Raw genomic sequence first — 25,253 nt, 5'->3', positions numbered from 1 at the left:
AGTTAAATTCATCTCAACCTGGGACACTTTTTAAATTATTCTTTTCATGAAAAATACATTTATATACTTTTTTTTTTTGACAGGCAGAGTGGACAGTGAGAGAGAGAGAGAGAGAGAAAGGTCTTCCTTTGCCGTTGGTTCACCCTCCAATGGCCGCCGCGGCAGGCGCGCTGCAGCCGGCGCACCGCGCTGATCTGATGGCAGGAGCCAGGAGCCAGGTGCTTTTCCTGGTCTCCCATGGGGTGCAGGGCCCAAGCACTTGGGCCATCCTCCACTGCACTCCCTGGCCACAGCAGAGAGCTGGCCTGGAAGAGGGGCAACCGGGACAGAATCCGGCGCCCCAACCGGGACTAGAACCCGGTGTGCCGGCGCCGCTAGGCGGAGGATTAGCCTAGTGAGCCGCGGCGCCGGCCAAAAAAATACATTTATATACTCTTAAAAACTAATGCAAAAATTAAAGGATGCTTGTTTAGATGTATCACCCCTTATCTGTATAAACCCTATCCCTTCTTAATTCCTTCCAATATTACTTTATAAAAATAAAAGTAAAGGGGCTGGCACTATGGTACAGCAGATTAAGGCCCTGGCCGGAAGCACCAGCATCCCATATGGGCGCCGGTTCCAGACCCGGCTGCTCCTCTTCGGATCCAGCTCTCTGCTATGGCCTGGGAAAGCAGTAGAAGATGGCCCAAGTCCTTGAGCCCCTGCATCTACATGGGAGACCCAGAGGAAATTCCTGGCTCCCAGCTTCGGATGGCGCAGCTCCAGCTGTTGCGGCCAGTTGGAGTCAACCATCAGATGGAAGACCTCTCTCTCTCTGCCTCTCTTCTCTCTGTGTAACTCTTTCAAACAAATAAATAAATCCTAAAAAAAAAAAAAAATTGAAAAAATAAAAGTAAAAACAATCTTTCAGGACCAGCACTATGGCACACCAGGTAAAGCCACCTGCTGCAACACAGCCACCCCATATGCTTCAAGTCCGAACTGCTCTGCTTCTGATCCAGCTCCTTGCTAATGCACCTGGGGTATCAGCAAAGGATACCGCAAGTCCTTGAGGCCCCGCACCCATGTGGGAAACCCTGAGAAAGCTCCTGGCTACTGGCTTCCTATCTCCAGCTCCAGCCTTTGTGGACATTTGGGGAATGAACCAACAAATGGAAAGATCTTTTTCTGTCTGTCTCTCCCTCTCTCTCTCTCTCTATAACTCTGCCTTTCAAATAAATTAATTAAAAAAAAAAAAAGTCTTGGGATGGACCTAATCACTGCTCCAAGGGAAACTTATAGCTCTAATGCTTAAATTAGAATGGAAAAGCATCAAACATCTAAGTTCCTACTTTGAAAATTAGGGGAAATGATGAGCAAGTTAAATCCAGAGGAAAGTAAAAAGAAGGAAACAATAAGAGATAAAAACAGACACTCAGGAAGTTTAAAAGGCAAAAATACAGACAATTCACAAAGCTAAAAGCAGGTTTGTTCAACAATTAGTAAGACTGAAAAACTTTTCAAGAGGAGTAATATATAATTAGATACATGACACCCATGATGAATATCAGCAGTAATGGAGGGAACATCACTTCAGATTCTACAAATATCAAAGGGGGGGGAGTATTGCGAGCAACTTTATAAAAACGAATTTGATAACAACTTTCATAATAAATAAAACTTACTGGGGATGAGATGAGATTAACTGAAAAGGTGAAATACTCCATTACCATCATGAGATTAAATTCTTAGTATTAAATTTCCCACAAAGGAGAAGTCCAGATATATTCACTGATAAATTCTATCAAACATTTACATAATAAACATTAAACTAATGTTACGCAAACTCCAAAAAAAGAAAGAAAAAAAACACACATTCCTCAACTGATTATGTCAGGTCAGCACAAATGCCAAACCTAATGGAAAAATCTGAAAGGATATTATAAAAAACTATGAAACTATAAATAATATTTCCCGATAATACAGACAGATGAACAGTTAGGAAAACACAAATAAACTGAATCAGCAAAATATTGAAATGACAGTAAAACATGGCCAAATGGGGTTTAATTAGGGATTGCTTTAATGTTTGAAAAATAAATGATACAGCACCAAATAACAATCCATACAAGAATTAATTAGTACATTGGTCTTCATTAAAATTCTAGAATACTACTCTGTCAAAGATCCTGTCAAGAGAATGAGAAAGCAGCCAAGATGGGACAAAGGAAATTTATAAACAATTTATCTGATAAAAGATGACTACACAAAATATACAAAAGAGCTCTTAAAACTCTGCAAGAGGGACCAGCCCTGTGGCGTAGTGGGTTAAGCCTCCTTCCGCTGTGCTAAGGTCCCATTTGGGTGCCAGTTGAAGTCCGGCTGCCCCTCTTCTGATCGAGCTCTGCTACGGCCTGCGAAAGCAATGGAAGATGGCCCAAGTGCTTGGGCCCCTGCACCCTTGTGGGAGACCTGGAAGAAGCTCTTGGCTCCTGGCTTCGAATCAGCTCAGCTCCGGCTGTTGCAGCTTTCTGGGGAGTGAACCAGAGGATGAAAGACCTTTCTCTCTACCACTCAAACAAATAAAAATTTTTTAAAAAAGGAGTTCTACTTGGGACTGGCGCTGTGGCACAGCAGGTTAACACCCTGGCCTGGAGTGCTGGCATCCCATATGGTTGCCGGTTCTAGTCCCAGCTGCTCTACTTCCAATCCAGCTCTCTGCTATGGCCTGGCAAAGCAGTAGAAGATGACCCAAGTCCTTGGGTCCCTGCACCCGCATGGGAAACCTGGAAGAAGCTCCTGGCTCCTGGCTTTGGATCAGCGCAGCTCCAGCACCCAATTGGAGAGTTAACTAGCGGATGGAAGACCTCTCTCTGCCTCTCCTCTCTGTGTAACTCTTTCAAATAAATAAATAAATCTCTAAAAAAAAAAAAAAAAGAAGAAAAAGGAGCTCTACAAGAAACTAACGCAATTAAAAATCAGACAAAACATCTGAAGAAACACTTTTATATAAATGGCAAATAAGCCTGTGAATATTCTATATCATTTGTCAGCAGGGAATCACAACTTAAAACAATGATACACTTCTACATAACTGTTAGAACAGACAAAATACAAAACTTCCAATATCAAACGCTGGTGAAGATGTCAATAAGAGGACCTCTATTCATTTGCTGGTATGACTGCAAAATGGTTCAGATACTCTTCAAGACAGTTTAGGGGTTTCTTATAATTTATATGTAGTATTACCACATATTCCAAAAATCGAGTTCCTTGATACTTATCCAAAAGAGTTGCCACACAAAATTTGTACATGGACATGATAGCAGCTTGATTCATAATTGACAAAATTTGCAAGTAACCAAAATTTACTTTTGGAGATAAATGGATACTGTGGTACATCTAAACAGTGAAATTTAATACACTGAACTATCAAGCCATGAAAACACATGGGGGAATCTTAAATGCCTATTATTAAGAAAGAAGCAAATCTTAAAAGGCTACATACTATATGACTCCAACCATATGACATTCTGGAAAGGAAAAATTATGAAGGGAGTCAAAAGTGGTGGCCGGGGGCCAGCGTCATGGCTCACTAGGTTAATCCTCCGCCTGCGGCGCCGGCATCCCATATAAGCACTGGGTTCTAGTCCCTCTTCCAGTCCAGCTCTCTGCTGTGGCCCAGGAAGGCAGTGGAGGATAGCCCAGGTGCTTGGGCTCCTGCACCCGCATGGGAGACCAGGAAGAAGTTCCTGGCTCCTGGCTTCGGATCGGCATATCTCCAGCTGTGGCAGCCATTTGGGGAGTGAACCAACGGAAGGAAGACCTTTGTCTGTCTGTCTCTCTCTCTGTAACTCTACCTGTCAAATAAAATTTTTTTAAAAAGTGGTGGATAGAGGTTATGGGTAGAGAGAGATGAATGGGAGAAGCACAGAGGATATTTTGGACAGTGAAATTACAACAGATGGTTACTACAACGGTCGATATGTCTTTCCATACTTGTAAAAACCAATAGAATGCGGCCGGTGCCATGGCTCACTAGGCTAATCCTCCGCTTGTGGCGCCGGCACCCCAGTTCTAGTCCTAGTTAGGGTGCCAGATTCTGTCCTGGTTGCTCTTCTTCCAATCAAGCTCTCTGCTGCGGCCGGGGAGTGCAGTGGAGGATGGTCCAAGTGTTTGGGCCCTGCACCCGCATGGGAGACCAGGAGGAGCACCTGGCTTCGGATTGGTGCAGCGTGCCGGCCGTAGCAGCCATTTGGGGGGTGAACAAATGGAAGGAAGACCTTTCTCTCTGTCTCTCTATCTCTGCCTGTCCAAAAAAAAAAAAAAAAAAAAATAGAATGCACAATATCAAGAGAGCCCTAATAAAAGCTACAGACTGAGAAACAAAAGTGTGTCAACGTAGTTTCAGGGAATGTAACAAATATGTCAGTCTGGGGCAGGGTGCTGATAGTGAAGAGATAGTGTGTGCATGGGGAGCAGCAAGGGGTGTATAGGAACTCTATACATTCTGCTCAGCTTTGTTATGAACCTAAAACTGCTAAAAATTCAATGCTGATTAGTGATCAGGTTTTAAAAACTCTCAGCAAATAGTAATAGAACACAATTCCTTCGATCAGAAAAAGCACCCACCAAAATACTTAATGATTAACATCACACTTCGGGAAACATTGGATCCTTTTCCCTAAGTTCAGAAATAAAGCAAGGATGATACTATTCATCATTGTATTAGATGTCTGAGCTAGTGCAATAAGCAATGGAAAGTATAAAGTAGGAAAAGCAAAAAGGAAACTATCCTTATTCTCAGACAGTATGAATGTTTATACAAAAACTAAGAAAGTAGTATCCAACAATAAAAAAACCTATTTTTAAATAATACATGTATGTAGAAGGATCAAGAAAATAGTCATAAAGGAAAATCAATGATATCAGCATATTAGCAGTATATGATCTGAATATAAAAAAAAATTTAAGACTTATTTATTTCACAGTCAGAGTTACAGAAAAAGAGGGAGAGACAGAGAAAGAAGAGAGACAGAGATTACTCATCCACTGGTTCACTCTCCAGTTGGCCTGAACAGCCAGGGCATGGCTGAGCCAGGCCAAAGCCAGGAGCCAGAAGCTTCACCTTGGTCTGCAAGATGAGTGCAGAGTCCCAAGTACCTAGGCGATCCTCTGCTGCTTTCCCAGGAAATTAGCAGAGAGCTGGATCATAAACTGAGGAGCCAACTGGCGCCCATCAGGGATGCTGGTATTGCAGGCCACAGCTTTACCTGCTATGCCACAATGCCAGCCCCTGAATATAAAATTTTTTAAAGTATCATTTACAATAGTATCAAAAAACTTAAATACCCAGAAATAAATCTAACAAAATACAAAGAAGACATATAAATGGGAACTAAAAAAACATTCTTGAATAAATTCTAAATTAAACCTTAAACAACAATGAAAAAGAGGCTGGCATTACAGCACAGTGGGTAAGGCCACCACTTGTGATGCCTCCATTTGCAATGCCACTGATATTCCACTCAGAGTATCAGTTCATGTCTTGGCCACTCCACTTCCAATTCAGCTTCCTGCTAATGCACCTGAGAAGGCAGTGGCAGAAGGAGCAATTACTTGGGATTCTGCCACCCACATGGGAGATCAGGATGCACTTCCTGATTCCTGGCTTCTGCCTGACTCAGACCTGGCATTGCAGCCATTTAAGAAGTGAACTAGAAGATGGAAAATCTCTCAATCTTTCTCTTTGTCTCCTTCTGTCTCCCTCTATCTGCAGCTCTGCCTTTAAAAAAAGGGGGGGGGGGAGGCCTTGTTCATGAACTCCTAGACAACACTGTAAACACTGTAAAGATGTCAGCTCTCCCAAACTTTATCTATATACATAATGTAAACTCAATTGCAATACCAAGCTAGAAAATGATATGCTGATTCTATGCAAAAGTCCTAAAATAACAGAAAAAATGTTTAAAAAGAACAAACTCAGAATGCATGCACTCAGAATTCACTACATACTCTCAACTTTATATTACAAAGCTACAGGAATCAAGACAGTGTGATACTAGCTCAAGAGTACAGATATGAATGAAATAGAATAGAGGGGCCGGCGCTGTAGCATACCAGGGTGAGCTGCCTCTTGCAGTGCCAATATCCCATATGGGCTCTGGCTTGAGTCCCGGCTACTCTACATCTGATGCAGCTCTTTGCTGTGGCCTGGGAAAGCAGTACAGGATGGCCAAGTACTTGGGCCCCTACCCCATGTGGAGACCTGGAAGAAGCTCCTGGCTCCTGGCTTCAGATTGGCGCAGCTCCAGCCATTGCAGCCAATTGGGGAGTGAACCATCGGATGGAAGACCTCTCTCCCTCTCTCTATGCCATTCCTTCTTTCTTTGTGTTAACTCCGACTTTCAAATAAATAAATAGATCTCAAAACAAAAAAGAAAAAGAAAAAATAGAATAGAAAGCACAGCAATAAATCTACACTTGGTCAACTGATTTTTTTAATCAAGGTGCTAAGGTAACTCAATAGATAAAAAACAGGTGCTAGAATAACTGTACAGTCTCAGTAAGATAAAGAACCTCAAGGCCCATCTCATCTAGGAATTTACTTGATATGAAAGACCCACCTAAACACAGGAACTTAAAACTACAAAAGCTTTTCTATTATTTTTTTTTGACAGGCAGAGTGGACAGTGGCTGCTGCGGCCGGCGCACCACGCTGATCCGAAGCCAGGAGCCAGGTGCTTCTCCTGGTCTCCTATGCAGGTGCAGGGCCCAAGGACTTGGGCCATCCTCCACTGCACTCCCAGGCCATAGTAGAGAGCTGGACTGTAAGAGGGCAACCCAGACAGAATCCGGCGCCCCAACCACGTCTAGAATCCGGTATGCCGGCACCGCAGACAGAGGATTAGCCTACTGAGCCACAGTGCCGACAAAACTACAAAAGCTTTTAAGGAAAGGTGACTGTGGCGCAGCAGGTTAAAATGCCCTGGTCTGAAGCGCCAATATCCTATACGGGCGCCAGTTCTAGACCCGGCTGCTCCACTTCTGATCCAGCTCTTTGCTGTGGCCTGGGAAAGCAGAAGATGGCCCAACTCCTTAGGACCCTACACCCACGTGGGAGACCCAGAAGAAGCTCCTGGCTCCTGGCTTCAGATCGACGCAGCTCTGGCCATTGCAGCCAACTGGAGAGTGAACCATCGGATGGAAGACCTCTCTCCCTCTCCCTCTCCCTCTCTCTTTCTCTCTCTCTTCTCCCCTCTCCCCCTCTCCTCTCTCTGTGTAACTCTGACTTTCAAATAAATAAATAAATCTTTAAAAAAATAAAAACAGCAAAAGAAAACGTGACATCTTTGACATGGGTCAAAAGATCTTTTTTAAGAAAAAAAAAAGGCAAGCCACCCACACAGCCTGTGAGAAAATACTGAGAAAACACGTTTGACAAGTGACTTCTATAAATATAAAACAAAGAACTCTTACAACTCAATAATAACAATACAAACACCCCAAACAAAAATAAACTGAGCAAAAAATTCAAACATACACCTGATGAAAGTTTAAAAATGGTGAATAAGCATATAAAAGCTGATTATGATATTAACAAAAATCAAAAAAAAAAAAAAAAAAAACTAAGACTACAAGATACATTACATTATACATTATACAGCCATTAGAATGGCTAACAATAGCCGGCGCCGCGGCTCACTAGGCTAATCCTCCACCTTGCGGCGCCGGCACACTGGGTTCTAGTCCCAGTCGGGGTGCCGGATTCTGTCCCAGTTGCCCCTCGTTGAGTGCTTCAGTTACATCTGCTTATTTTACCTGTGTATAAAGGGGATGCTGGCAGCTGTTCCCTGAGTGGCCCCTATCTATTACTAGAGGTTTGCACCTTGTTAACATACATAGCCACCAATCAAGAAAGCTTCCCCTTTAAAAACATAAAACAAAACAAAACAAAACAAAACACCTAGACATGACCATTTCTTTGGCAACTCCATTTGGGACTCCTTGTGGCACCCAGGGACTCTTCTTTTGCTTTCTCTTTCACTTAATACTTTCTTCAAGTTGCTCACACTTCCTTCTCCATGGGCCTAATTCTTCCTGGTCAAAAGACGAAAAATCCAACAAAGGGAAAGAACTGTAACATGTCTAAAAGTTCAGGGGAAAAAAAAATCTGCGCAATAGCAAACAGAATCCAACTATATATTTAAAAGATACCTCGGGGGCCAGCACCATGGATCACTTGGTTAATCCTCAGCCTGCAGTGCCGGCATCCCATATGGGCACTGGGTGCTAGTCCTGGTTGCTCCTCTTCTAGTCCAGTTCTCTGCTGTGGCCCGGGAGGGCAGTGGAAGATGGCCCAAGTGCTTGGGCGCCTGCACCAGCATGGGAGACCAGGAAGAAGCACCTGGCTCCTGGCTTTGGATCGGTGCAGGTCCAGCCATAGCGGCCATTTGGGGAGTGAACCAATGGAAGGAAAACCTTTCTCTCTGTCTCTCTCTCTCACTGTCTAACACTACCTGTCAAAAAAAAAAAAAAAAAAAAAGATACCTCAGAAACAACATTGGTACATTTGAAAATTTATCAGTATGATTCCTATATTAACCAAAAATTATAGCTAAATCATGACATCAAAATAATATTGACAAAGCTTTTGATAAAAGCTAACTCTTATTCGTGATAAACACTCTACACAAACTAGGCTAGAAGGAAAAACAATAATAATTTTTTAAAAAGCAGTAGTAAACTTCCCACTCATTATAAAATGCTAAACACTATCCTGAACTCACAAGCTTGAGGACATCCATTTTCATCACTTGATTTCAATATTTTATTGAAGATCTTATTACAGTACAAGAAAAGAAACAAAAGGCATAAATATTGGAAAGAAGAGGAAAATTATGTTATTACTTGGAGATGATATGATTGAGTGTATATGGAAAATACAGAAAATTTGGGTATAACTTAGAATAAATTAATATGTCAAAGTCTTTAAATAAAAGACTAATATATTAAAATTAATTATATTTCTATCTTAGCAACAAAATTAGAAAATAAGTTTCTAGGGGCTGGTGCCTTGGCATAGTGTATAAAATCAAGACCTGTGGTGCCAGCATCCCATATGGGCACCAGTTCGAGTCCTGGCTGCTCCACTTCTGATCCAGCTCCCTGGTAATGGCTTGGGAAAGCAGTGGAGGATAACCTGAGGGGGGGGGGGGGGCCTGCTATCCAGGTGGGAGACCTGGAAGAAGCACCTGGCTCCAATCAGCCCAGCTCTGTCTGTTGTGTCCATCTGGGGAGTGAACCAACAGACAGAAGGATCTTACTCCCTTTCTATCTCTCTAATTCTGCCCTTAAAATAAATAAATAAATCTTAAAAAAAAAAAAAAGGTACTGTGGCAAATAGTTTTATAAAAAGAAAATTCGAAAACTATCATCAACAAATACATCAACAAACAGCAAAGGCTTATAAATAAATTTTATGAAACAAATATAGGGGCCGGCACTGTGGCACAGCAGGTTAAAGCCCTGGCCTGAAGTGTCGGCATCCCATGTGGGTGCCGGTTCCAGTTCCGCTGGTCTCTTCCAATCCAGCTCTCTGCTATGGTGTGGGAAAGCAGTAGAAGATGGCCCAAGTCCCTGGGCCCCTGCATCCACGTGGGAGACATGGAAGAAGCTCCTGGCTCCTGCCTTCGCAGCTCCAGACTTTGTGGCCATCTGGGGAGTGAACCAGTGAATGGAAGACCTCTCTCTGTAACTCTGTCTCTCAAATAAATAAAATAAATCTTAAAAAAAAAAAAAAAAAAAAAAAAGAGGGGCCGGCACCGTGGTGCAGTAGGTTAATCCTCCGCCTGCGGCACCGGCATCCCATGTGGGTGCCGGTTCTAATCCTGGTCGGTCCTCTTCCCATCTAGCTCTCTGCTATGGCCTGGGAAAGCAGTAGAAGACGGCTGAAGTGCTTGGGTCCCTACACCCTCATGGGAGACCCAGAAGACTTCTGGCTCCTGGCTTTGGATCAACCCAGTTCTGACCGTTGCAGCCATCTGGGGAATGAACCAATGGAAGGAAGACCTTTCTCTCTGTCTCTCCCTCTCACCGTCTGTAACTCTCTCTCAAAAAAAATAAATAAAATCTTTAAAAAAATATATGACTTCTATATTGAAATTTACTAAAAAAAAATTACTAAGTAACCCACATGGGGTCACCCGACTTAAAAGTTTTTTTGCACTGAATTATGGAAAAGGTAGTCTTTACAATAAATGGATACTGAAAAATCACAAAGAATAAAATGTAGTTTGACCAATATTTAGAAAATACAATATTCAAAGCAGACAGACCTAAATGTGAAAGGCATTTTTAAAAGATTACACATTTTTAGAAGGATTTTAGGAAAATATTACAGGGCAGGTGCTTGGCATAAAAATTAAGATGCTGCTTGGGATGCCCACATTCCATATAGATTGAACCTGATTCTGTTGTGGGTGTGGGAATCCCCAAATTATGTTATGGGGATCAAAAGCCCTGATTGGGACTGCAGAGACCCCCAGCTAAATTTTGTCCAAGTTCTTGTAGCATGTATGAATGTAACTATGAGACACAGATAGAGGTGAACAGAAGGGCAAGGTTTACTGAAAGGCACAAAGATAGTACATATGCAAAGGGCAGTGTGACAACCCAAAGAGAGAGAATTGTCCCCACCCAATACTTATGGCAGGCATGATAGCCAAGGGAGACAGGATTTGAATGTAAGGTGCCTGATGAGGCTTAGATGCATCACGAACAAGTGTGCCAAGCCATCTTGAACAGGCATGAAAAATGATTGGATCTGAGTGATGCACATGGCTTGAAGTCAATTCCAGTCCAAGTTACTCCTCTTCCAATATAGCTTCCTGCTAATCTGCACCCTGGGAGGCAGCAAGTGATGGCTCAAATCTTTGGGTCCACCCATGTAGCAGACCCAGATTGACTTCCAGGCTCTTGGCTTCAGCTTTGTCCAGTGCTAGCTGTTGGGTACATGTGGGGAGTAAGCCAGGAAATAAAAGGTTTCTCTACATCTGTTGATCTCTCTTTCAAATAAAATGAAAATTAATCTAAATTTTTCTTAAAAAAAAAAAAACTATAGAAATAGGTTCATAATCTCGGGGTTAGGAAAAATTTCTTAAAAGGAACACAGGAATAATCATAAAGGTAGTTTTGTTTTTTCTTTTTTATTTGACAGATAGAGTTAGACAGTGAGAGAGAGAGAGACAGAGAGAAAGGTCTTCCTTCCATTGGTTCACCCCCCAAATGGCCGCCGCAGCCGGAGATACGCCGATCCGAAGCCAGGAGCCAGGTGCTTCTTCCTGGTCTCTGACGCGGGTGCAGTGGCCCAAGCACTTGGGCCATCCTCCACTGCCCTCCTGGGCCACAGAGAACTGGACTAGAAGAGGAGCAACCAGGACTAGCACCCAATGCCCATATGGGATGCCGGCACCACAGGTGGAGAATTAACCAATTGAGCCATGGCGCTGGCCCCATAAAGACAGTTTAATTAACTGCACTTCATTAAAACTAGGAATTCTTCGATGTAAGATGTATAAGGAGAAGCCATGCCCATGATGCTAATACAAACCAGAATTCTATTGGAAACTGAAGACCACCCTTGTTACACCATAGCAAAGAATCTGGCTGTACTGTGTATATGCTTTAAGTCTTCAAGTGATGAACTGAGACATCTGACAGGAAATATCTTAAAAATAACAGCATTCAGGTTGCTGCTTGGTTACTTTTAACTACATTTGTCAAGCAGCAAGGCAGACATTAATCTGTGTGTGTATGTGAGGAGCTGTAGAACAAAAATGAGAATACCAGTGCAGTTAAATGAGGGGAAAACATAGAAGCCAGCCTTGGAAACAGACTAGCATTTGCACCTGACAAGTCTTGCCCTTGTTCATTAACTTGTTAGTGGATCTTAGCTCTTTTGCAGAGGCAGCTTAGGGAAATCTTCCCCACTCTATACACTGTGCTAAAAAAGTTTTGGGAGGAATTTCAATAATTCCATGCTCAGGAAGCCCTCAACCCAGCAACATCCCTGAATACAGACTGGGCTTTAGTTCTTTATCAAGATATGCTGTCCAGGTGTACCCCCTTCATTAAATCTGACTTAGATGCTTACTGTTACTTCCTCTCTCACATCCTAATCCTTGCCATCACTGGTAATGCATAAAACAGGATTCGGAACTACAGTGTTATCCTTCTTTTTAGGGATCCTTGTTATGTGGGGAGGGACCCCAAAAATAGGCTCTTGGTCCATTCGGTGACACAAAACCAACTGAGAACCCAAAGCTGAGCATCAACAACACGAGCTTTATTCAGTGGTTAAAGGAATGGAGAAGCAGGAGCCTAGCTCAAAAATCAACGTCTTAATCTGCCTGGACCAAGAAATCACAGATACAGAGCAACAGAAAAGGAGAATGGAATACGCTAGTAAGTGGGAGAAATATTCATGGTCTTCTGGGAAAAGAGTGGTATAATTCTTCAAATCAAGAAACCCCCTTCTTTTTGTCCTTTTATGGTCTCTTTCTGTGATTGTCATAGTGATGATTAACTGTCATGCTGCTGGTGGAATTGTCAATTAGAATGGAAATTCAGATTATAATAAAGTTCCAGGTCTTCTGAAGGTTGCTTAGGCAGCCATATTACATCTTGCTGATGCTGGCTGGTGAGCTTAAGGGGGAACCATTGACTGCAAGGCACCCTGTTCACAAAAGAAACAGCAGGGGAAAAAAACCACTGTAATCCAAAAGCTGTACTTTGGAAATTTATATTTATTAAATAAAAGATAAAAAAAAAAAGAAACAACAGGAGGGTAGGAGCAGAAAGTTAACTTAGCTGTGCAGGCTTTACCTTCTGTAACAGGGAGGAGACCTGAAGATAAAATGTATAATTAAAAGGAAGCAAGAAGCCGGCGCCACGGCTCACTAGGCTAATCCTCCGCCTAGCGGCGCCGGCACACCGGGTTCTGTCCCAGTTGCCCCTCTTCCAGGCCAGCTCTCTGCTGTGGCCAGGGAGTGCAGTGGAGGATGGCCCAGGTGCTTGGGCCCTGCACCCCATGGGAGACCAGGAAAAGCACCTGGCTCCTGGCTCCTGCCATCGGATCAGCGCGGTGCGCCAGCCGCGGCGGCCATTGGAGGGTGAACCAACGGCAAAGGAAGACCTTTCTCTCTGTCTCTCACTGTCCACTCTGCCTGTCAAAAAATTAAAAAAAAAAAAAATTTAAAAAAAAAAAAAAGGAAGCAAGATAGAAAGCCTTAGAAAATCTGTACCCCTAGTCAGGGAAGGAGGAAAGAAAAAGCATCTCAGAGTGCAGTCAAGGAGGGTGTTGTTGAGCACTCACTGATAAAAGATGCCAAGTTCTTTGCATCAGAAAGATAGGAAAGATACCAACAGGCCTAAAAGTGTGAGTATGTGTTAGAGATCTTAGGGAAAAACAGCTTCTAGAAAGAGCCTAGGACACTCTGTAAGCCTACAGCCATTCTGAGATTCTGGTTTGCTAGCAGAGCCCCAAGGCTGCTGCAACCATGATTCAGCCAACTACAGGCACAGCTCACACCAGCAGCAGATCCTGGTGTCTTTCAAATGATGCTGGTTTCTTAAGTGTGTAGAATGCAATAATTATAGGGTCATAGCAGCTTTTATCAAGATTTTAAAGGAAAGATTTGGAGGCTAGGAACAAGTTTGCCATAGCCAGAAAGCACTCACTGAGGCAGTGCCTAGGGAAGCTGAGGGAATGAAGCTGCTAAGTAGGAAGTTAGATATTAGCATATGAGGGCTACTGGAGCCTAACTAAAACAAAGCACTGGTGGAAAGGAATGTAGCAGCCTTAGAAGCAGCCTAGTATTTTACACTACAAAGTCCTGCACAAACCCCCAGTAACTTTATTGGTGTTCCCAGAACATCCCCTCTACCTGGTGCCTAGTAGGCTACCCAGTCTGGCAACACTGGGTAATAAAACCTTGGGAGGAACTTTCCATATTTCACACCCAGAAGTGTGATGGAGACAGGGAGGAAAACCAGAGAGAACTGAACAGTACCCCTATTCCCTTATAGCCCAGTCTGAATAGACAGTACACTAAGTTCTTTACTGAGATGCCCGCCTGACCTATCAGGTGTATATCTCTTAGCTCAGTTCTCCCTGCTTTCAGCACTGTTAGCTCTCAGCGTTTTGCTGAGATGCCCACTTTACCTTTGAGGTACATTCTCTCCATACAACTATGTAATCTTGCTTACACTATCAATCTTGCTGAATGACTGGATACTCTCTCAGATTCTGTCTGGAAAGATACCCATCCATTCTGATGATGCCCTACTCCATTAAACCTGACTACGTTGCTTACCACTACCTCTGCCTCACACCTGAATTATTTCTTGCACAAACACAAGAAATTGCATTCCAGCCATCTCTGTTAACAAATCCACAGAGAAGACTTTGGATAGGAAGAATGACCAGGGGCCGGCGCCATGGCTCACCTGGTTAATCCTCCGCCTGTGGCGCCGGCATCCCATATGGGCACCGGGTTCTAGTCCTGGTTGCTCCTCTTCCAGTCCAGCTCTCTGCTGTGGAGAGATAGCAGTGGAGGATGGCCCAAGTGCTTGGCCACTGCACCTGTATCGGAGACCAGGAAGAAGCATCTGACTCCTGGCTTCAGATTGGCATATCTCTGGCCGTGGCGGCCATTTGGGGGGGTGAACCAACGGAAGGAAGACCTTTCTCTCTCTCTCTCTCTCTCACTAACTCTGCCTGTCAAAATAAATAAATAAATAAATAAATAAATAAATAAGGAAGAATGACCAGTAATGTGCCACACCTGTCTCGAAAAGCCACCAACACAAGCATGCAGCCTCAGAGAGAAGGCAACTGAGCAGTGAACAACAAAGTTGTTGTAAAGTGAAAGAACAACCCAAGGCCTTGGGGGCCCACCTTGATGCAGTATGCAAAAAATACCATACTTGAACTTTGGGATTTAATGTCTACCCTGATAGGTTTTGCTCAACCTTTGAGTCAATTACTCCTTCCTTAGGTATCTATTCCTCCCAATTTAAATGGGAATGTATACTGTGTAACTGTCCCACTGTTAGCACAGATGACTCAAAGTTGAAAGAGACACTTAACTTTTGAATAAATGCCAGAGTTAAGACTTTAGAATTATACTGGAGATGAGTCAATTGTATGTTGTATGTCAGAAGGACATGTATCCCAAACTCCAACCCCTTCCATGTGCATTAGCTGGAAATACTCAAGGTACTACAGGCTCAGCACACCCATTCCCCATCATGCACCTGAGCCTCACCTCTCATCATGCACAAGACATCATAACATTTTCCTAGAGATAACAGAGATAACTACATTTGCTCCAGACCTACTTGGAAACACAACACAACACTTCTGAGATTTCCAATACAGGGACACAAAAGTGAGAGGTATTCAAGCCCCACCAAACTTTGCCTCCTTTGAACAGCATTAGGAGCGCAGAAAGTTATGCTTTGTGTTGTCTTTAAAAATTACTGAGATTAGGCCAGCACCGCGGCTCACTAGGCTAATCCTCCACCTGCGGCGCCGGCACACCGGGTTCTAGTCCCGGTCGGGGCGCCGGATTCTGTCTCGATTGCCCCTCTTCCAGGCCAGCTCTCTGCTGTGGCCAGGGAGTGCAGTGGAGGATGGCCCAGGTGCTTGGGCGCTGCACCCCATGGGAGACCAGGAGAAGCACCTGGCTCCTGCTTTCGGATCAGCGTGGTGCGCCGGCAGCAGCGCACCAGCCATGACAGCCATTGGAGGGTGAACCAACGGCAAAGGAAGACTTTTCTCTCTGTCTCTCTCACTGTCCACTCTGCCTGTCAAAAAAAAAAGTTACTGAGATTGGATAAAAACATTAGGGTAGATACTCCATGACTGAATCCCAATGGTTTTATTAGGAGAGACAGACAGATGGACAGATAGATGCTCCACCATAATGTGATGTAGCCAAGGAAGACCCTCACAAGACACTGAAACATTCTGTTTGGACACCCTTTCTCCCAAACAGTGAACTAAATACATCTCTTTTCTTTCCAAAGTAGCCTGCCACAGGTATTTCATTACAGTAATAAAAAGCTGACAAATCCTCATACAGAGAGAGGAGACCCCATCATAAAAAAGGAAGGACTGTCAGTGCTGTGGTGTTAACAGATAAAGCTGCTGCCTGCAGCACCAGCATCCCATATGGGCACCGATTCGAGTCCCAGCTGCTCCTCTTCCAACCCAGCTCTGCTATGGCCTGGGAAAGAAGTGGAAGATGGCCCAAGTGCTTGGGCCCCAGCACCCACATGGAAGATCCAGAAGAAGCTCCTGGTTCCTGGTTTTGGATCCACTCAGTTCTGGTTGTTTGGGGAGTGAACCAGTGGATCGAAAACCGACCTTTCTCTCTCTGCCTCTGTCTCTAATTCTGCCTTTTAAATAAATAAATAAATCTTAAAATTAAAAATAAAAGGAAGGACTTTCTAAAATTACATGCACACATGTGTATATCTCCAACAAAGGACTGGTATCTAGAATATACTAATAAGTCAGACAACCCACCTACATGGCTCTTTACTCCCCAAGCGCAAAATGTGCACTTCACAAAATTCAGATACCTAAGTGATGTGAAGTAGTATCAAAAAGGGCTCAATGTGGGGGCCAGTGCTGTGGTGCAGCGGGTTAACACTCCAGTCTGAGATGCCAGCATCCCATGTGGGCACTGGCTCAAGACCTGGCAGCTCCACTTCCAATCCAATTCTCTGCTATGGCCTAGGAAGGCAGTGGAGGATGGCCCAAGTCCTTGGGCCCCTGCACCCACGTGGGAACCTGGAGAAAGCTCCTGGATCCTGGCTTCAGATCGGCACAGCTCCGGCCACTGTGGCTAGTTGAGGAGTGAACCACTGGATGGAGGACGCCTCTCTCTTTCTGACTCTCCTCTTTCTGTGTAATTCTATCAAATAAATGAATAAATCTTTAAAAAAATGTTCAATGTTAAGAGTTATGAGGAAATGCAAACATGAAATCAAAATACAACAGCTCTAAAGTAAAACAACTCTAGTGAGGTTGTAAATCAATTGGAACTTCATACATTGTTGGTGAGAATATGTATCAGTTACCACAGGGGAAATTGATTTGGCACTATTAACTAAAGTTAAATATCCCCACCCTGTAACCCAGCAATTATGAGGGAGCCTGGGGCTAGAAGGAAGCCAGACTAAAAACTATACTCCCATAGTCCCTTGCCAGTACATGTAAGTGCTAGTTCCATCAACATTGTCCCTGCCTTCACAAAAGCTAATGTATAGAACACTACATTAGCTCTTTGGAGATGATGTGTTAAAGACACAAATACCCTTTGACTGTGAGACCTCAATAGCTTGGTCTCTCTCTCTCCACCAGCCCCTCCCTTTGCTGGGAGCTCCTTTGTTTCCTACTCAAATAAAACTTCGATTCTTCTCCTCACACCATTGTGTCTGGTCTTGTAAACTGTCATCAACACCAGGATATCAACCCGGACTCATCTCACCACTTTTCCCACAACAGTTCTACTCCTAAATATATATCAAACACAAGAGAACTTAAATCTCAGAAAAGACATGGCCAAGGATGTTCATAACAGCATTATTCATAACAGTCAAAAATCACAAACACATGAATACCAACCAAAACTACTCTCACTAAATAAATTGTTATATTTATACAAAGAAAAACTGGAAGTCAATGAAAAGCAAAGATGAATCACCTAAGTATAATGTTCAAACGAAGCCAAAGCCAGAAGATTATATACTACATAATTCTATTAATATAAAACTCATAAACAAGCTAAATAAATCAATGGTGACAGACATCAGACTACATATCTAACAAGCAAGCAATTAACACACATGGAGCAATAAAAGCATATCAGAATGTTAGAAGTTTTTTACCTTGATCTGCACCATGATTACGTAAGTTCATACAAATAAAATTAAGCACGCACGCACACACACACGAGCTTCATAAAGTTTGTTAAAAATTGAATTAAAAGATTATTTTGGTGAAAAATGTTTTGAAACTAATGCATAGCTTTTCCATAATATGCATATGTCATGAACTTTTTGAGGCCCTTTGTATGCATACCTCAATTTTTAAAAGATCTTGGGGCCAGCGCCGTGGCGCACTAGGTTAATCTTTCACCTGTGGCGGTGGCATTGCATGTGGGTGCCGGTTCTAGTCCCGGTTGCTCCTCTTCCCATCCAGCTCTCTGCTATGGCCTAGAAGGGCAGTGGAAGATGGCACAGGTGCTTGGGCCCCTGCACCTACATGGGACACTTGGAAGAGGCTCCTGGCTTCGGATCAGCACAGCCCCAGCCGTTGCGGCCATTTGGGGAGTAAACCAACGGAGGGAGGACTTTTCCCTTTCTCTCTCTCTCTCTGTCTGTAACTCTACCTGTCAAATAAATAAATAAAATCTTTTTTAAAAAAAGATTTAAGATCAAAAAATATATTTATTAAAAAATAAAAGTAAATAATTTATCATCAGCAGACTTGTAATAAGGAAATACTAAAAGTAATTTTTAAGTCAGAAGAAAAATTATCTCAAAGGGAATTATAACATTATGGGTTGAGTAGGAACTGCCTTCCCAAACCTCATGAAGGTGTTTAAACTCCAAAGTATTAATGTTAATCGCTGATAGATTAAGGGTACTGGCCAGCACCGTGGCTCACTAGGCTAATCCTCTGACTGCGGCACCGGCACCCTGGGTTCTAGTCGTGGTTGGGGCAACGGATTCTGTCCCATTGCTCTTCTTCCAGTTCAACTCTCTCTGCTGTGGCCCGGGAAGGCAGTGGAGGATGGTCCAAGTGCTTGGGCCCTGCACCTACACTCCCATGTGGGAGACCAGGAGGAAGCACCTGGCTCCTGGCTTCGGATTGGCGCAGCACACCAGCCGCAGCGCACCGGCAGTAGCAGCCATTTGGGAGGTGAACCAACGGAAGGAAGACCTTTTTCTCTGTCTCTCTCTCTCACTGCCTAACTCTGCCTGTCAAAAAAAATAAAAAAAAAAAAAAAAAAAAGGATTAAGGGTACAGGCTTGATTTAATTATGGTGCCTGAAAGGAGACTATGGTAGACCTTGAGGTCATCAGGGAAGTTCCCTCAGAAGGTGCTTCTTCCAAGAGGACTGGTTCTTTTGAGTTCAAGGTCAGCAGAGCTGTTCTCTGCTTCCTGGCTCACCACGTGATTGTTCCTCCACACCCACCATGACCAGCCTCCACGGACAACACATTATGGTGCCACCCAATCCTGAATTGTGACCTCCAGAGTGTACAATAAAATAAACCTTCCCTTTCCCAAGAAGTTTCTCTGGCATTTTAGTTAAGGAAAAGCAGACTAATACAAAGAACAAGAGAAAATTTCAGCATGTGGATAAATCTAAGTTAATAGTGGGCAGCAAAATCATAGATTTTGTGGGTTCAAGTATGAGCAGAACCAAAATACATGTGAGCAATGACAAAAAACTAAGGTAGAAATTGGGCTAATGGGAACTGGTAAAATACCAATTTACTAAGGATGAAAGTGGCATCTTTAGGTGTTACCAAGAGAGTCTTATTTAAAATACTCCATAAAGGCCGGCGCCACGGCTCACTAGGCTAATCCTCCGCCTTGCGGCACCGGCACACCGGGTTCTAGTCCCGGTCGGGGCTCCGGATTCTGTCCCGGTTGCCCCTCTTCCAGGCTAGCTCTCTGCTGTGGCCAGGGAGTGCAGTGGAGGATGGCCCAAGTACTTGGGCCCTGCACCCCATGGGAGACCAGGAGAAGCACCTGGCTCCTGCCTTCAGATCGGCGCGGTGCACCGGCCGCAGCGCGCCAGCCATGGCGGCCATTGGAGGGTGAACCAGCGGCAGAAGGAAAACCTTTCTCTCTGTCTCTCTCACTATCCACTCTGCCTGTCAAAAAAATAAATAAAAAATAAAATAAAATAAAATACTCCATGAATCCAAGACAAAGCATGCAACAGAAGAAAATACAGAATGAGCAAGACAAATAGAAAACAAACAGTAATAAGTACTGTAATTATATTTAATGTAAACTAATTATACTCCAATTAAAAGATAAAAGATCATCAGAATGAACATAAAAACAACTATATTCTACTTAACAGTAACAATACTGTAACATTACAGAAAGCTGAAACTAAAAGAATGAAATGATATTTAACACAAATACTAAAAAAAGAGTGGAAGTAGCTATAATAACATCAGATTAAAGAAAATTTAAGTCAAAAAGCATTACTAAGAATACAGGAAACATTCCATAATGATAAAATAGTCATCAGCAGAAAGATATAACAATATTTATATTAGCTAAAATAGAAATAAATAGAAAAATAAACAAATTCTCTCTCAGGAAACAATAGATCAAGCAGAGAAAACACCATGATGTGAAAGATTTAAACAACAAGATTAATGAATCTGACCATTCATATTTACAATACTACATTGCATATTTCAAAGGACTGTAATCGCCCTAGTACACAATTTGCTCATAGGAAGATTACATTACAACTCAACAACAGAAATATGAAGGTACCTCAAAAAATTCATGGGAAATGTAATTAAAAGATACATTTATTCTGTTGCAAAAAATTAAAATGTACAAATAAGAACAACTACAAAGTCCTCTAAATACTTAGAAATAAATTCCTAAAGATTTAAAAAATTATAACAATAATTTAAAATCACATTTGAAGCCACAAAGTATTTTAAGCAAAATAATGAAAATACAACGTATCAAAATTTGTCAGTTGTAGCAAAGCTGCTTAATGAAAAACAAGAGCCTGAAATACAGATGCGAAAAGAATACCTAGAAATCAATACTCTATTTCAATAAATCAGAAAAAGATCAGCAAATTAATTCAGAGGATAAAAGGAAGAAAATATTAAAGAACAGAAATTAATGAAACAGAAAACAATCTACAATAGCAAAATCCAAAAGATCAAGAATTGACTGAAAAGATAAAACTGATAAACACCTAGCGAATCAAAAAGTGATAGATACAAATGATAAATATAGTAATAAGCCTGAAAAATTAGATGACACAGATAAACCTAGCAAAACTGATACACAAAAAACAGAAAATCCAAGTAGTTTTGCTTACAATAAAAAAATTAAATACATTATTTAAAATTCCCTCATTTGTAACCTCCAGGCACAGAAGGATTTACAAATGGAATTTTATAAGCACATAAGGAAAAAATAATTTTCACAAACTCTTGTAGTGAACAATAAAAGGGGGAACACTTACTATTTTTATTAGACCAGCCTAAGACACCAAAATCTGATCAGAACTTAAGAAATAGTAAAGTTTTCCTCCAGAAAATAAGAGCAAAATCTCTATTTAAAAAAAACACACATGAAAAAACAACACACCAAACCCACTGAAAAATAAAAGGGACAATACAATACAACCAAGGTAGGATCATTTCAGTGATGTAAATTTAGTATAGCATTTGGACAGAAAGCAGTAAAATTAAACACATTTACACAAACAAGGATAAAAACCATGAGTGTCTCAGAAAATGCAAACACACCATTTATTAAAATTCAACACATTTCATGATTTTAAAAGTATAAAAACAAGGTTTCTGGATATGAGGTCACACAAAATTCAAGTATATTGGTAACTAAAGAAAACCATTACAGAATTAAACTTAACAATTTTAATTAAAATAACATCAAGAGCATCAAAAATCTAGGAATAAATCTTTTGAAAAATGCAGAATTCCTATATACAGAATGAAAACTAGAAACCATTATTGAAAATTTATAAAGCCTTAAATAAATGGAAGCATATACTACATTCATGGATTAGCAATCTCAGTAATGAGATGTCAGTTATATACAAATTGATCTCCAGTTTCAATGCAATCCTAATCCAAATTTCAACAGGTGTTGTGTACATGTGTGTTTCTTCAGTCAAATTTTTAATTTGACGGCAAAATATGAGGAGTCTACCAATTAAAATTCCTGCATCTCATGTTAGAGTACTGGGTTTGACAAGCAGCACCTGCAGCAGGCTCCCTGCTAATGTAGACTCTGAAAGTAAACAGTGTTGGCTCACTGGTTGGGTTCCTGTAAGTCACAGGGGAGACAACGGACTGATGTCCCAGCCCCAGGCTTTGGTCCCAGCCCACCTCCAGCTGCTGGGGGCCTTTGGGAAAAGATCAGTGATGGTAACTTTTTCTTTCTTTTTCTCTTTCTCACCCCTCCCCCCAGCTTGCTGGCACACACCATTCCCTCCCCCTCGTCCTCTAGCCCTCTAACAAAACAACATGAAAATACATTGGGAGAGGGAGTTGGCAACATGGCATGGTGCAACAGGTAAAACCCACAGCACTGGCAACCCATATGGGTGCCAGTTCAAGTTCCAGCTACTCCACTTTTGATCCAGCTCCCTGCTAATGTGCCTAGAAAAGCAGCACAGCATAGCCCAAGTGCTTGGGCCTCTGTACCCACATGGGAGACCCAAAAGAAGCTCCTGGATCCTTGCTTCAGATAGGCCCAGCTCAGGCAGTTGCAGCCATTTGGGACATGAACCAGAAGTTGGAAGATCTTGCCCTTGCCTGTGCTCTCTTCTCTCTCTCTCTCTCTCTCTATCTTCCCTTCAAATAAATAAACAAATCCTTAAAAAAAATGCGAAGAGAGAAGGGGAGTGGGTATAGGAAGGAGGAAGGCAGAGCATGTAAACTACTAGACATGAAAACTTCTTATGAACTAGAGTATTAAAGATAATGTCATACTGACATAAGGAAAGACAAATTGAACCAATGGAATAAAAAAAAAAGGTCCAGATATGAAGTACATGTGAAAATGGAAAACAGAAAAATCGCATGCATAAATATTTCATTCAAAACTAATATACTCATATTTTCTGATCAACCCTATCAACCACAAAAGCAAATAAATAATATTTCAGTTGAATTATTTCACAACAGTATAAAATACCTTCCAAAACAGTAGACCTTCTATAAATCTTTATCTCTTACCTCTCCAAAAGCTCCTCGGCCAATCACCTTTAATATTTCAAAGTCTTCTCTATGTAATCGCATTTGTTTGACTTTAGAAGTAAATGGTTTAGCTGAAACAAAAGAACATCATTATTCTCTTAATGAAATTTGATGCCAATTACATATAATTAGTGTGTCTTTTACAATAAAAATTCAAATTATGACTAAGAATTAAGCCAAAGTATTTTAAAATTTCATCAAGCTATGAGGATAAACAGAATTAACTTCCCTAAAAATAACATATTTCCTTTATTTATTATACATGAATTACATTTTTGGTGAAAAACATTTTAAAACCCCCAAAAATGAAATACTGCAAAGCAACAGGAATATAAAAATGACCAGTCTATTCAAAATTTAAACAGTCTGTGTATTCTATCAATACTAGATATATATTCTTTAACACAAAAGTCCATTCAAAGAAAAAAGCACATTTCATGGCACCAGAGAAATCTTCAGCAATTCTTACCAAGTAAATTAACATTTCTTGCATACCCATTTGATTATTAAATCTTTCAATATATCTTTTCTAAGTCTACAGTTTACAAAGTAATGACTGGATTTTTAAAAACCGTAATTACAATATGATATCTTCCACTTTGAAATGTTCAGTTTACAGGAGATGAACAAGTGTGCCTGTGCACATAGGACACACATCCACACACAAAATGTAAAACGTGATAAAGTTTCTAACAGAGATAACAGATTCATAATAGAACACTAGGCCGGCGCTGCGGCTCACTAGGCTAATCCTCCGCCTTGCAGTGCCGGCACACCAGGTCGGGGCGCCGGATTCTGTCCCGGTTGCCCCTCTTCCAGGCCAGCTCTCTGCTGTGGCCCGGGAGTGCAGTGGAGGATGGCCCAAGTACTTGGGCCCTGCACCTCATGGGAGACCAGGATAAGTACCTGGCTCCTGCCATCAGATCAGCGCGGTGCGCCGGCAGCAGCGCACCGGCCGCGGCGGCCATTGGAGGGTAAACCAACAGCAAAGGAAGACCTTTCTCTCTGTCTCTCTCACTGTCTACTCTGCCTGTCAAAAATAATAATAATAATAGAACACTAATTATGTGAACAGGACAGCTTCACAAAGTTAACTGATGAATTAACTTTTGATAAATAGAATTTTTTCCTTTGCCTGGATTTGACATTGTACACTTTCCACGTAAAGCATACAATATAAGCAAATGAGGAGAGCAAGGAAGTCAATTTTGGATGCTAACAGTAAATAATCCATTGATGTTATGGAACTGTAAGAAGAAATGCAAAAAAAAAAAAAAAATAGAACCTAGAAAACAGAGACAGCCTTGAATGTCATCCAAGGAATTTAGATGTAACCCTATTGGGCATTGCCTAAAATAGTCCCTAACAACATGGCGCCTGGCGGATGTTGGGGGGGGGGGGGGCATGTTTGCAGCCACTGCAGTTAAGTTAGGCGAGATCAGACCACCTGCAGGGATAGATCTGCTTTAGTTCCAGACACGTAGACAGTGCCTGATCCCAATATGCCCCTGTGCGTGGTCCACCCATGCCTGCATGACCTTTTCTCTGATTGGCTCCCCTACTGTGCATGTCTTTCGTAAGCTTTATAAGCTGTACACTTCCTCAATAAAGGAGTTCCTGCTTCGACAGAACTCACTGGTGCTTTCTACGGTGTGCTTGACCTGTTGACCTTACCTCTCCCATTTGCCTTGTTGGGGAGTGCTTGTACTGTCCCCTGCTGGTCAGGGGCCAGCCTCAGGCTTAAGACCCCAACATAACCCTAGTACTAGTAGAGAATAAACCAATCTTATGATTAAATCAAGTAAATGCTGCCCTCAAAATAAATTTAGACCTGCTTCCTTTCTTCATGTCTACCTTTATTCTCAAATAAAAAGGAGATGACATGATTAAAAGATCCTTATTTACGAGTACTGTTCTGTTCTTCCTCTTTCTTCCTTCCATGCAGCCAGAGTGTTAAAAGATCAAAGAAAAGTGTTTGAGCATTAGGGGGGTGAAACACACAGCAAGTCTTACTGCCTTGCGGTGGTCTGAAGGCATTTAGGCCTAACCAGCTCTGAAGACATTTAAAGGCCTAATCAGCCATGGAAAGCCATGACATGGTAGCAAAAAAAAAAAAAAAAAAAAAAAAAAATCTAAATGAAAGATCCTGGTGAACAAGACCCCAGCAGAAGGAACAGGCCATCAAGGAG

The 25,253-nt window shown here is 42.0% G+C and overlaps 1 protein-coding gene across 26 annotated transcripts in view; it reads right to left on the bottom strand.

The window, feature by feature from the left end:
* The window catches only part of CDC42BPA (CDC42 binding protein kinase alpha), a 343,482-nt gene that overhangs the window by 258,975 nt on the left and 59,254 nt on the right, over nucleotides 1-25,253 (bottom strand). For all 26 annotated transcript variants that reach the window (XR_016219088.1, XR_016219086.1, XR_016219087.1 and 23 more), the window contains exon 2: nucleotides 23,044-23,135. Coding sequence is in view for 22 of the 26 variants with exons in the window: in XM_051820822.3 (XP_051676782.1) it covers nucleotides 23,044-23,135 (92 nt within the window). In the remaining 4 variants the exon portion in view is untranslated. The remainder of the gene's footprint in view (nucleotides 1-23,043; nucleotides 23,136-25,253) is intronic.

The sequence above is a fragment of the Oryctolagus cuniculus genome, chromosome 13 (genome assembly GCF_051225735.1).
Source record: "Oryctolagus cuniculus isolate XC-2025 breed Fujian yellow rabbit chromosome 13, ASM5122573v1, whole genome shotgun sequence".
NCBI classification, from domain to species: Eukaryota; Metazoa; Chordata; class Mammalia; order Lagomorpha; family Leporidae; genus Oryctolagus; species Oryctolagus cuniculus.
Note: the sequence above shows the minus strand (reverse complement) of the source record. Positions and strands in the feature narration are given on the sequence as shown.